This window comes from Mastigoproctus giganteus, chromosome 6 (assembly GCF_048544385.1).
Source record: "Mastigoproctus giganteus isolate SK-2022 chromosome 6, ASM4854438v1, whole genome shotgun sequence".
Taxonomy (NCBI): domain Eukaryota; kingdom Metazoa; phylum Arthropoda; class Arachnida; order Uropygi; family Thelyphonidae; genus Mastigoproctus; species Mastigoproctus giganteus.
The window spans coordinates 220,388,210-220,402,206 of NC_143580.1; the positions used below are offsets into that span (position 1 = coordinate 220,388,210).

Consider the following 13,997-nt stretch of genomic DNA (forward strand, 5'->3'; position numbering starts at 1 on the left):
GCATGTAAGCTTGACATGTAAGTGTGTAAGCATGACAAGCACTAGCAGATAAAAACAAAGTTCTGTTACTTCCTCTGCATATGAAGCTAGGTTTAATGAAACAGTTCATCCAACTCCTGAATTACGAAGGAAATTGTTTTGTTCTCTAAATTCCCATCACTTATATACAAAAAAAATCAAAGGAATCTTTGTTGAACCTCAAATCCACAAGCTGCTACTAGACTCTGTATTTGAAAAATCCATGAAGCAAACTGAAAGATGCTTGGACTGGCTTAAAAAACATTTTTACACAATTTTTTTGGAAACATTAAACCTAAATTATGAGGTGATCATGAGTGACATGCTGGAGAAGTTCTGAAAAGTAGGCTGCAGTATGAGTGTTAAGGTATAATATAAGTATTATATTTACTATGGAACTGGATGCAAAAAATAATTTTGATATCATATATTTGGATTTCAGGAAAGCTTTTGACACTGTTGCGCATGGAAGACTGTTGTACAAATTGGAGCAGAATGGTATTAAGGGTAAGTTGCTACAATGGATAAAAGGATGGTTAAGTGGGAGAAGACAGAGGGTGGTAATCAATGGGTGCTGCTCTTCTTGGACTAATGTTATTAGTGGAGTCTCACAGGGTTCGGTGTTAGGTCCACTGTTGTTTTGTATATTTATCAATGATATTGATGAAGGTATATCAGGCTTAATGTCGAAGTTTGCAGATGATACAAAGGTTGGCAGGGTTGTTAATGACAGTAATGGCAGTGTGCTACTGCAACAGGATCTGGATAATTTGGGCAGATGGGCTAAGAAGTGGCAACTGAAGTTTAACCTTGACAAATGCAAAGTACTGCATATGGGTAGAAGTAACCCCAGAGAAACGTACCAACTGTGTGGTACTACACTTAAGGTGGTAGAAAATGAAAAAGACCTGGGAGTAATTGTGCAGGCAGGTATGAAGTTTTCTGAGCAATGCAGACAGGCTGCCAGGGCAGATCATGGGGTTTTGTCAATGATATATAGGAATTTTGCTAGCAGGGAAAAGGAGGTGATTATCCCTCTGTATAAGGCAATGGTCAGGCCACACCTTGAGTACTGCGTACAGGTCTGGAGGCCTCATTTTAGGAAGGATGTAGATTTACTTGAGCGTGTACAGAGAAGGGCAACAAGATTAGTGAGGGGAATGAAGGGATCCTCTTACCAAGAGAGGCTTAAGTTCTGCAAATTGCAGTGGCTGGAGACTAGGCACCTGCGCGGTGATCTAATTGAGGTATATAAGGCCTTGAATGGGTTGAGCACGCTGAATTCTGATGGGATCCTTCCACTTGTTCAGATTACGAACCTAAGGGGGCATAAATTCAAATTAAGAAAAGACAGATGTAGAATAGATGTGCGGAAATTTGCCTTTAGCCAGCGGGTAGTTAATTGCTGGAACAAACTTCCATCTGTCGTTGTGGAAGTTGATAGGTTGAATAAATTTAAGGAGGAACTGGACAGGCATTTGGAGGGAATGGTGTGATTTTTTTTTTTTTTTTTTTTTTTTTTTTTGGCTGATGCTGCATAAGCTCATACATTTGCTTTCTTGCATCACACACCACTACTACTACTACACTTCTTGCACTGTCATCTCAGCTATTTCCCAGAGAATTTAGATAGTTTAAGTGATGAACAGGAGGAAAGATTCCATCAGGATATAAAAGAATTAGAAAAAAGGTAACAAGGATGATGGAATGTTAGCATGATGGCTGACCTGCTGGATACTAAAAAGAGGAAAGGCCACCAAAAGTAGCTGCCTGATGAGGAAGTCAAAAAGTTTAACCCAGTCTAACGTATAAAAAATCCAGTTGCTGCCATCAGTGCTTGACAGGGGTGTGTAGCCTTTAATATTTCTGTATTTATGTATTTTTTATCAATATTTTTGTATAAAAATAACCTATTTGTAAGAGCTGAAAAATTGCAAAATAAACTAAATAACTTATCAAGTAACTTTCAAAATTTCCATTAAAAGTGTAGTTTAGATTTCTTATGAGTAGTAAAACAGTTTTTATTGATATGCAGACCGGCATTATCAGGGGATGCAGAAACCTACAGTAGGTGTAAACTAGTCTGTGATCATATCAGAGTCATGCAGGCTAAGGGAGTGTCTGTGACAAAGAATGCAAAGAAAGTAGCAAAGGCTTATTTGCTACTTTCTTATTTGACAAACTGAATTGATATTTTGCATCTCTGTACACACATGAGGAATTTTTTTGGGATAGGGATGCCAAAAGTATATCAAATTACAGAGAGCCAAATGATTTTAGAGGAATTGTTGAAGCTAAATGTAAATAAGGCACCTAGTGTGGATGCATTCTATTCAATTATATTAAGAGGTATGGAAATTTTTAGCCCTAATTATCAGAGTCTCCTTGGATTCAGAGCTGAGTCCCTATGGACTGGTTACATGTGAATGTATCCCCAGTTCACAAAAGGGGTTCAAAGGGTGAAGTAAGTAATTATGGACTTGTAAGTTTAACTTCTGTTCCAGGGAAAATAATGGAGTCACTAGTTAAAAAAAAAAAAGTAATGCAGGGCCATCTTATGATCCTGCTATTAACTGAAGTTATACATCAGCCACAGCGTTGATTTGTTAAGGAGCAGTTTTGTCTGACCAATATGGATACTACGACATAACAGAGGAATTGGTTGCAAAAAATAATTTTGATATCATATAGTTAGATTTCAGAAAAGCTTTTGATACTGTTTCTCATAAAAGAATGCTATACAAATTGCAACAGCGTGGCATTAGGGGCAAGTTATTACTTTGGATAAATTTTGGTTGACTGGGAGAAGACAGAGTGGTTATCAGTAGAAACTGCTCTTCTTGGAGTACTGTTATTAGTGGAGTTCCCTAGGGCTCAGTACTGGGCACAGTGTTGTTTTCTATATTTATTAATATTGATGAAGGCATATTGGGCCTTAATGTCAAGGTTGTAGGTGACACAAAATTGGCAGGGTGGTTAATGACAATAATCAGGGTATCCTACTGCAACAAGGACTAGAAAAATTAGACAGATGGGCTGAGAAGTGGCAATTGAAGTTTAACCTTAATGCAAGGTATTACTTATGGGTAAAAGTAATCCCAGAATAATATAACCAATTCGGTGGTTCCACAGCAGAGAAAGAAAAAGAACTGGGGTTAATTATATGCACTGACCTGAAGTTCTCTGAGCATTGAAGATGGGCTGCTAGGGCACTTCATGGAGTTTTATCAATGATATACAGGAATTTTGTCAGCAGGGATAAGGAGGTGATTATTCAGTTGTAGACAGCAGTGGTTTGGTTACATCTTGAGTATTGCATACAGGTGTGGAAGCCTCATTTTAGGTAGGATGTGAATCTGTTAGAGCTGGTGCAGAGAAGAACAGTGAGATTAGTGAGAGGAAAAAGTACTTTAAAAAGATACTCTTACCAAGAAAGAATGACTTTGGTTCTGCAAATTGCAGTATCTGGAAAGTAGGCACTTGTGAGGAGATCTGATTGAGATTTTTAAGGATTTAAATGGATTGAGTAAGCTAAAAGCTGATGGCATTCTTACCTATGATTGGGCAACACATATGAGGGAGCATAATTTTAAATTGAGGAAGGATGGTTGCAAATAGATGTCTATTTTCTTTCAGCTAGTGGATAGTTTGATTGTTCTAAGAAAGAAAAAAAAAAGCTTCTATCTGGTGTTATTGTCAATACTATAATCTTAATCCCTTTGCATCATTTGTCACTGCTTAATAGTGAGACAGCATATTGTCTTCCCTGGTTTGTGCCTTGATTGAACATGATTGACTCGAAATTTGAGATTGGCATTTTGGTTTTGAACTCCCCTTTCTCCTTCCATTTTGTCACAATTTGCTGTATTGTCTCGTCTGTTGTCTGGTTTTGGACTCCCCTTTCTCCTTCCATTTTATCACAATTTACTTAGTTGTTGGTACCTCGTATCCTGGAAATTTCTTTGTGATGGTGTTCTGTGTAACAAGAACTTGAGCATTTTTGATATGTACCTCAAGATTGAAGATTCTTTGTAATCTTGATTGAAACAGTTCAATAATATTTTTAATATTGCCATATTAGTGTGCTTTATTATTCAATTCTGTCTTGTGTGATTATTTGGAATTTTCATATTATTTTTTTTTAATCCTACGGTTGTATTTTTATATCAAGTTAATAAATTATGAGTGGACATAAATTCAAGTTGAGGAAGCATGGTTGCAGGATAGATGTGCAGAAGTTTGCCTTCAGCCAGTGGCTGGTTGATTGTTGGAACAGGCTTCCATCTGTTGTGTAAGTGGATGGGTGGAATAAATTCAAGGGAGAACTAAACAAATTCTTGGAGAGTACAGATGGATGAGCTTTTTTTTTTCTTTATTTTTATTTTTTTTTTTTTTGTTGATGTTATATAAGCTTGCTGCTTTCTTGCATCATTTGCAATTACTACTACACTACTATTACAGTTATCTGATTTTCTTAGAAAAATAGGCATTCTGTTTCTCCTTTTGTTCCATTCCTCTTTTTTTGGGACAATGTTTCCGTCAGATTTATTCATTTTCTTTTTTTTTTTTTTTTCCATAGGTTCTTTAAAAACCTTCTTTAATATAGGGACTACTTTCTTTTTCTTTAAAACCTAACAGTCACTTTTATGGCTTCATAACTTCTGTTGTTATAATAAATTGTACTTAATCAGTGCTCTTGTAATATTAAACCTACTTTTTTATATGCTAGCTTTCATTTTCCTTTATATTCACCTGGTCACTATGCATCTCATGTGATATCTTGCTTAAAGTGCTACTGACAGTGATGTTGCGAAGACTAAGATAAATGCAGCAAAACTGGAGCTCAGGCAGTTTCCATGAACTAAAACTGTCACTTTCAAAAGTAAATGGCATGGAAAGATTTAAAATTCTATATCTGTTTGATTTAGATGATCCTTCTCAGATAGCACACAAACCGAATGAGTATTTTGCCTCTACATTCACACATGAAGAGTTATTAAGGATTGAAAATGGCAGAAGGTTATCAAATTGTAGCAGGGTGCTTAATGATTTTGTAATAACTGAGAGCAAAGTGGAGGAGAAATTGTTAAAGTTAAACATAAGAAAGGCTATTTCCCACCTGGGGGTGGACGGGATCTATCCAGTTATATTAAAGGAGGCGACAAAGGTACTAAGCAAACCCTTAGTCATAATCATGAGAGCATCCTTGGACTCAGGGGAAGTCCCCACAAACAGGAGATGTGTAAATGTATCCGCAGTTCACAAAGGGGGATCGAAGGGTGATACGAGTAATTACAGACCAGTTAGTTTAACTTCTGTTCTTCGGGTAAAATAATGGAGTCACTGGTTAAAGATGCATTGCAGGATCATCTAGACATAACTGCAGCAATAATTCAGACATTGCATGGGTTTGTTAAGGGAAAGTCTTGTCTGACAAATTTGATTGGATATTATGATGTGGTTACAAAGGAACTGGATGCAAAAAATAATTTTGATATCATATAGTTAGATTTCAGAAAAGCTTTTGACACTGTTGCACATGGAAGACTACTGTACAAATTGGAGCAAAATGATATTAAGGGTAAGTTGCTACAATGGATAAAAGGATGGTTGAGTGGGAGAAGACAGGGTGGTAATCAATGGGTGCTGCTCTTTGTGGACTGATGTTATTAGTGGAGTCCCACAGGGTTCTGTGTTTGGTCCACTGTTGTTTTGCATATTTATCAATGATATTGATGGTGTATCAGGCTTAGTGTCGAAGTTTGCAGATAATACAAAGGTTGGCAGCATTGTTAATGACAGTAATGGCAGTGTGCTACTGCGACAGGATCTAAAAATTTGGGAAGATGGACTGAGAAGTAGCAACTGAAGCTTAACATTGACAAATGCAAAGTACTGCATATGGGTAGAAGTAACCCCAGAAGAACGTACCAACTGTGTGGTACTACACTTAGGGTGGTAGAAAATGAAAAAGACCTGGGAGTAACTGTGCAGTCAGATATGAAGTTTTCTGAACAATGCAGACAGGCCGCAAAAGCAGATCATGGGATTTTGTCAATGATATACAGGAATTTTGCTAGTACAGAAAAGGTGATTGTCCCTCTGTATAAGGCAGTGGTCAGGCCACGCCTTGAGTACTGCGTACAGGTCTGGAGGCCTCATTTTAGGAAGGATGTAGATTTGCTTGAGTGTGTACAGAGAAGGGCAACAAGATTGGTGAGGAGAATGAAGGGATCCTCTTACCAAGAGAGGCTTAAGTTCTGCAAATTGCAGCAGCTGGAGACTAGGCACCTGCGAGGTGATCTGATTGAGGTGTGTAAGGCCTTGAATGGGTTGAGCATGCTGAATTCTGATGGATTCTTCCACTTATTCAGATTAATAACCTAAGGGGGCATAAATTCAAATTGAGGAAAGACAGCTGTAGAATAGATGTGCAGAAATTTGCGTTTAGCCAGTGGGTGATTAATTGCTGGAACAAACTTCCTTCCGTCGTTGTGGAAGTTGATAGGTTAAATAAATTTAAGGAAGAACTGGACAAACATTTAGAGGGAATGGTTGTGTTAATTTTTTTGACTGATGCTACATAACTCATACACTTGCTTTCTTGCATCACATGCCACTATTACTATTTGTACAAATAAAAAGGATTATTATCACACTGATTATATACACAAATAGAAAGTACAGTTTTTTCTTATTTTCTACAATTCATTTTTTTTTTGTTCAGCAATGGTCAGTGTGCAATAGTGATGTATATTAGCATGGAATTGGAATGAAAAGAGATGAGTTTGAAAGTTTGTAACAGAAGATAACTTTAAAATGTATGTTATGAATAGTTGATCATACAGATCAACAGTGCCACTAGCTGCTTCTGTACTGTCACAATTTCTAGCAGTCATTATTGCTAATCAAATGCTCCTCCTCCTTACACTTCATTACACATTAGAAATAACAGGAAGTTAATATTTATTAACTTCTAATGAAATTAAATCTGGATACTATGTGACATAATCATAAGAACTTTCAAATATTTCTTAGTAATTTCATTGACATTCTTTTTTATTCAATTAAATAGTATGTGAGAAGAATATACAAATTTGTTTCATTTAAATGAAACTAATAGGTCCTGAAATTTAAAAAAACTGAAACACCCACCTTTTCTTAATGAAATTTCTGTGATGTGTCACATATGTTCAAGAACAAAAGTTGTTCCATTTTATGCTCATTAGGTTTGAATGGTCTTCATTTTAATGTTGAATACATAAAAATTAGTATCTATGCCAGATGATTCTATATAGAGTTTTATGGATAGGAGAATATTATGTGTACATAAAAAGATTATTCTCTTTGTCTCATAAGGAATGCCATGCAACTTCTGAATTTTTTATTCAATTGAAATTGATGATGAAAATTGTGGATGTTGGTGTAGCGTTCTGCTTTGTGAGGTTATCCCTCATGCAGTATATTGAGTCCCAAAAAAAAACATTAATAGGAAGTAATTAGTGAAGTTTTAAAAATGCTACTGCAATTGCCAAATTTAGCTGTATTTGTCCAGTGTGTCTGGATAGTTGAGCAGCAGTGATCATTATTTTTGGCCATTGGGTTCAAAATCCACTGTGCACATCTGAAGTTTTTGTTTCTTTATTGTCAATTCATTTTAGAAAAATTGAAGGGTTATCCCTTTATTTTTTTCTCATTCAGTTATTTGAAATTTAATGATTAATGATTTATGAGATTAATAATTTCTTGGTTTAAAAAATCCTGTGGTTACATACATAGCCATTTTAGTGTTGTTATTGTGATCAGAATAAGGAGGAGGAGGGTATCAGATAAAATTTTGATGGTTACAGGTGGGGGGTTAAAATTAAAAAAAAAAATCTCCTTACATTGTATTTAATTTCAGCTACAGCTTGATTGGTCATATGCCATTAAATGTAAAATACCTTTAATGCCTTGAAATAATTATGCTCTTTGTGGATTACAGCCATCTAGTATAATAGCTAAATTTACTGCACAGTATTCCATGGTATGAAAACTAATTTAATTTGCAGGAATATTATTCAAAATTAAGCTTTACTTTTCAGGATCACGAGCATGCTAATTTTGTTTGCAAGTAGCTGATAGTGTGTTTGTGTTGAAAGCATTGGCAGAAATCCTGACATAAAGCTTAATTTTGGTAAAATAAATTAGTTATTTATTATATTACAAAGTATTGTGTAAGTTTCACTGATATATTTAATCCTAAAATTACTTTGTTTTTTTCCCCAGAAAAAAACAAAATACTTGATTTCAGAGACTTTCAGCTTAAGTGCAGTATAAACTGATAAGATGAAAATGACAATTCTGATCTAAAATTTTTGTTGCTTTTATTATTTTATCAAGTTAATTATAAAATTGAATATTGGCATGTAACAAAATGTGATTTTTTTTTAAATTTTGTGATGTGGAACACTGTCTTCATCTCATATGGTTGTTAACAAACATTTCATGTCTTTGTTTTTGTGCATGTATGGAATTCTGCAGTTTGGGATTGCTAAAATTATGAATTGGTGGTCTTCAAACTGATAATAACAGTTTAAAATTTTGTCAAGAGATATGTTGTGCCTGCTTGTGAAGACATTTGTGCAAGAGCTTATGGATTAAGTTGCAGAAACTATCCATATGTTTGTAATTTTTCTCAGTTGAATCAGGGATTTAAATAAGGTCCTTGCTAAATTGAGATGCACACATCTTTTTTTTGATATTTTCAAGGATCAAGTTTGAGAATACTTGTTAGAGAAAAAATACTGTGCAAATTTTTTTATCAGTATGAAAAACTGAGCTTTGCTGCTCTTCACTTTACAGTTCTAGTAATGATTTATTGATTTCAGTGGCATAAATTTCTCTTAAATTACTTAATGAGTAGCTTTATTTTTAAACAGAAGTCCTTTAGAGATTTGTTCTCTATTCTTTCACTTGTGACCTTTGAAAATGCTTGGTCCATCAGAACATTATTTGGCATCATGCATGATATTTTCACAAACTTTTGGAATTGAGATGCAGCATCTTTCTTTCTTTTTTTTTTTTTTTTAATAGCTACAGCAAAACTCTTTCAAGTTGTTAATTATTTGTGTATTTTCTCCTCCATAGTCAAAGCTGACTCCTCAAGAACGGCTTAAACGCAAAATGCAGATCCAGCTGAACAGGCAATGTAAGTTCACTTATTTTTTATTTATTTTTTTTTTTTTGCCCATAAGTGGAGGGAAGGGAGGATTCTAATCTTAAAATACATTTTTTAACACTTGAGATGTATATGATTTTCTATTAAATTCTAATTTTTAATCTAATAAAATGTAATTAAAGTAGGAATGTATGAAATAGTAATCATATTTTATTTTTGCTGCATTAATGGAACTATAGGTCTCTAACCATGTTCCCTTTTCTTTGCTCTTCTAGACTTAGGCTATCAGACTTCTTTTTAGTCTGCTAGCAATTTTATTAACATTTATTTTTATGCTTTAAAATAGAACAATTATTTAATTAAAGTATGCATTACAAAAGTGGTAGAACGTCCTGATAAGGCCAAATTCAAAAAATATGCACCTTACAAAATCTGTGTCCTAAACTGGGTGCTCTGTCAAGGAAAATAGTATGAATTCCAAGTACAATTGTAGGTAGCAATTGCAGTGAAATACAGAATCTTCATTAAAAAAGTATAAACTTTAAATATGTTTATCTGAGTAAATCAGATATCATATCTGGTATCCTTGTATGCAGAAATGACAGCAGTTGCACAGAAATGAAATAGTGACCACATTGTACAGTAATAAAATGTACAATCAACAGAATTGTATTTTTTGTTACTAAAACGTATCATATAGGCAGCTTTGTGTAAGTGCAATTTTCATACAGAATTCAACACCAGAAAGGTTCTTACTAAGATTAGTAATAAGTGGGTTTAGGAAAGAAATTTGAATTAATATGTGATGTGAAAGGCAGAGGGGAGATTACTTGATAGGAAATGGTGCTAAATGTGGATACTGAACATGTGTAGAAAGCATTCTTTCAAAGCTTGAAAAGGTATATTGGTGCAGTGCTAAACATGATCATAACTTGGGGAGTGGGAAAAGGTCTTGTGAATTATTAGATCTGAAAGTATACCGGTTTCATATTTTGGGAAAAGGATGATTTAGCTGGGTAGGAGCAAGGAGTCGGTTGATCCTTTGTGTTTCGAAAAAAAGATAAATAAATAACGGAACAGATATGATGGCATTGTGATTTGGGGAGAGAGAGTCCCCCCCCCAGTAAAAGATTATATACTTTAAAAAGGTGTCATTTATTTCTAATGGGCCCTGTACAGGGAACATTCTTAATGCATTAAGAATCTGCAGATAAATGAACCACTAGGTGCAGTGATCACGGTGTGCTGAAGTGGAATTTACTCAGAGGCAACTACCATCTGGGGTAAAGGGAAGGGTTTTTGCTTTCGTAAAGGTGACTATGGTGGTCTGAGACAGTATTTAAATTCTATACAGTATGTTGTACCCGTTGGCACTAATGATATTAAGAGTAGGAGACCGGCGGAATTACTTAACAAGTGCAAGTCAGTGTTGAAAAAAAGCCGTGAGTTAGGGTTGAATTTGAAATTGTCTGCATTTCTGCCCAAACGCGATAGGAGGGAGTATATGATGAAAGCCTTGTCGATCAATTCAGCCTTGGAGAGATTGTGCAAGGCTCAAGGTGTAGAATTTTTCTCAGCCTGGTCTGTGCTTGTTAACAGGAGAGACTGTTTCTACAGGAATGGGATACACTTAAATAGAGAGGAAAGAATATTTGCTGATGCTATCGAGGCAGAGTTAGGTGGGTCAGAAAACTGCTAGCTTGGAGGGATACACGGACTAATAGATTAGCAGTAGCCGCTGGCAGAGGTGAAAGTGATTCTTGCACTGCATCTATTGAAATGGGCAGCAGCCTGGAAAACAAGGTGCAGGGGATTCCAGAGACTGCTGGGAGTCTTTGCGGAACAAGTAAATACATGGGCTGTGTTAGGGTAGCTAAGAATAGAAACAGGTGCATGTATACTTGTGTGTACACCAATGCTAGGAGTTTGGTAAATAAATTTGATGAATTTGTGGTGTTGGTCAAAACTTCAAAGGTAGATATTGTTAGGATAACAGAGACGTGGTGTCACACAGATATAAGGAATGCAGGATTGGAATTTGGGGAGAACAGAATGTACAGGAAGGGAGGAGGGATTATGCTTTTGGTTAAGAAACACATAAAATCTAAGGAAGTGCAGCCAGTCGACATCGCTGGACAGTGCAGTGTCGAGTCAGTTTGGTGTGACATATGCATGTTATAGGCCTAATGACCCTGATGAGTATAATAAACAGCTGTACAGAGAAATAGTGGGCCAGTAAACCAGTGTATCTTATATTGGGGATTTTAATTTTTCAGAGATTGACTGACTGGAATTTATGGGTTGGTCACTCACACACTAGCAAGGCTTTTGTGGATTTATTGGATGATTGTTTTCTACCTCAGCATGTTCGGGAGGCAACTAGAGGGAGTAATACTCTTTATCTGATTATCAGTAGTGATTCTTCATGCATTAAGAATCTGCAGATAAAGGAACCACTAGGTGTCAGTGATCACAGTGTGCCAAAGTGGGATTTACTCAGAGGCAACTAGCATCAGGGGTAAAGGGAAGGGTTTTTGCTTTCATAAAGGTGACTATGGTGGTCTGAGATAGTATTTAAATTCTATACGGTGGGACCAACTGAAGATGTTACCAACAGCAAATTCAAAATGGGAAGCATTGAAGGAATTAATCTTGGAAGCTACTAGGTTTTTTATACTAACTAAAAAAATATTGTTCAAAATTTAGGCCTAAATGGATCAGATGAACTAATTAGACATGTGGCAGAGAAGAAAAATGCATGGGATACATCATCATTAGCTATATGGTGCAAGGAAGCATGAGGCTTTTGCTGCACCAGCAAAAAAAAAATTCCTGAGTTACCCAGAGAGAGAGAGAGAAAGGGAGAGAGAGAGAGAGAACAAGAGTCTCTCTGTAGAAGGAAATCACCAAGAAAGAGAAGAATGATGATAGGGAGTGCCAAGCCGATACTCATCAGATGTGAGCCCCTGGATATAAATTAACAGGTGACACGGAAGCCTGTGATAGATATAACCAGGTCACAAAGGAGGTTAGGCAGGTATAGGCAGATTGAGAAATCTCTGGCAAAGGATGCAAAGAAAAACAGCGAAGAGTTCTTTATTTATGTAAGCTCTAGAAGGAAGGGAATGAATCAGATTGGTCCACTTGATATTGATGGATCAACTGTTGATGATTTTGCTCAGGTAGCTAACAAACTAAATGAATATTTTGCATCTACATTCATACATGAGGAGTTATTCAGGGAGGGAATGCCAGAGGTGTGTTCAACATACTTCTGGCAGTAAGCTAGATAATCTTGTAATAACAGAGTAAAGTGGAGGAGAAATTGTTGAAGATAAACATAAGAAAGGCACCTGGGGTGGATGGAATCTATCCAGTTATATTAAAGGAGGCAGCGAAGGAAGTAAACAAACCCTTAGCCATAATTATGAGAGCTTCCTTGGACTCAGGAGAGGTACCCATGGACTGGAGATCTGCAAATGTGACCCCAATCCACAAAGGAGGATCAAAGGGAGACACAGGTAATTACAGACCTGTTAGTTTAACTTTTGTTCCAGGGAAATTAATGGAGGCACTGGTTAAAGAAACATTGCAAAATCATCTAGACAAGACTCAGTTATAGCTCGGACACAGCATGGGTGGCCCCGAGTGCCAAGCGAGTGATCAAAGCGAGTCTAAAAGCGCCTTCTCTAGAATTAGTTGTTTTCAGAGAATTTTCAAGCTTTTGTTTACTAAGTTATTTCTTTTCTGCTCTTCTCAATAAAGAAGTAAGCTTTTCAAAAGAAAGGAAAGGTACCTTTCTTCTTCCTGTATATAGAACTAACCTACATAACACACTAACCACTAATCTCTTCTCGCTTGGTCACTGGTGGCACCGCTCCTGCCTCCACGTGGCGGGGCCGGTAACCTGGGGGAAAAGTTATCCTCTGGGGCAAAAAGGAGCAACCATGGATTGCGACAACTACCCAGCACTTGAGCCCAGACGCTCATGTTATGACATTAATGAAACCGAACGTGACGCATCCCAATCTAAGAGATTACGCAAAAATGAGAATGAACAGGAATATCCAACATTCCTCACATTGCATTCTCTTTCATCCAAACCTATGAGTGCCCTTTCACCATTTCTAATTCAGAAATGTTTAGAAAGTGTGGCTGGTTCACCGAAAATGGTCAAAAGATTACGTTCTGGAGACTTACTAGTTGAAACAACTAAACATCAGCATTCCCAGGCTCTACTGAAATTGTCAACTTTTGGCAGAATACCTGTACAGGCCACCCCTCGTGCCACATTAAATAGCTCCAAAGGAGTAATAGCAGAGTGGGATCTGATGAATGTCGCCGAAGATGAGATAGTAGAAGAATTGCAAGAACAAAAAGTCGTTCAAGCCAAACGAATAATGTTAAAAAAAGATGGTGAACTTGTTCCCACTAGGAACATTATTCTAACGTTCAGTACACCAACCCTACCATCATGTGTGAAAGCCGGATACCTTAACTGTCGAGTACGTCCCTACATTCCCAATCCAATCAGATGTTTCAAATGTCAAAAATTTGGACACTCACAAACAGTATGTCGAGGGGACCCTACCTGCCCGAACTGTGGCTCTAAAGCCCATTTACAAACTGACTGCACTGCAGAAACGCCACAATGTCCAAATTGTAAAGGCCAGCACCCTGCGTATTCAAAAGCATGTGAACTCTGGAGGTTAGGAAAAAACATCCAAAAATACAAAGTTGAAAAAAAGGTCACCTACCAAGAAGCTAGGAAGCAAGTTATGCTCAATATGCCAAAAGTTAGCTATGCCGCAGCAACCAA

General features: G+C 36.6%; 1 protein-coding gene across 3 annotated transcripts in view; it reads left to right on the forward strand.

The window, feature by feature from the left end:
• The window catches only part of LOC150085004 (uncharacterized), a 234,710-nt gene that overhangs the window by 168,713 nt on the left and 52,000 nt on the right, over nucleotides 1-13,997 (forward strand). For all 3 annotated transcript variants that reach the window (XM_090376729.1, XM_090376731.1, XM_090376730.1), the window contains exon 16: nucleotides 9,148-9,208. In XM_090376729.1, coding sequence (XP_090232855.1) covers nucleotides 9,148-9,208 — 61 coding nt within the window. The remainder of the gene's footprint in view (nucleotides 1-9,147; nucleotides 9,209-13,997) is intronic.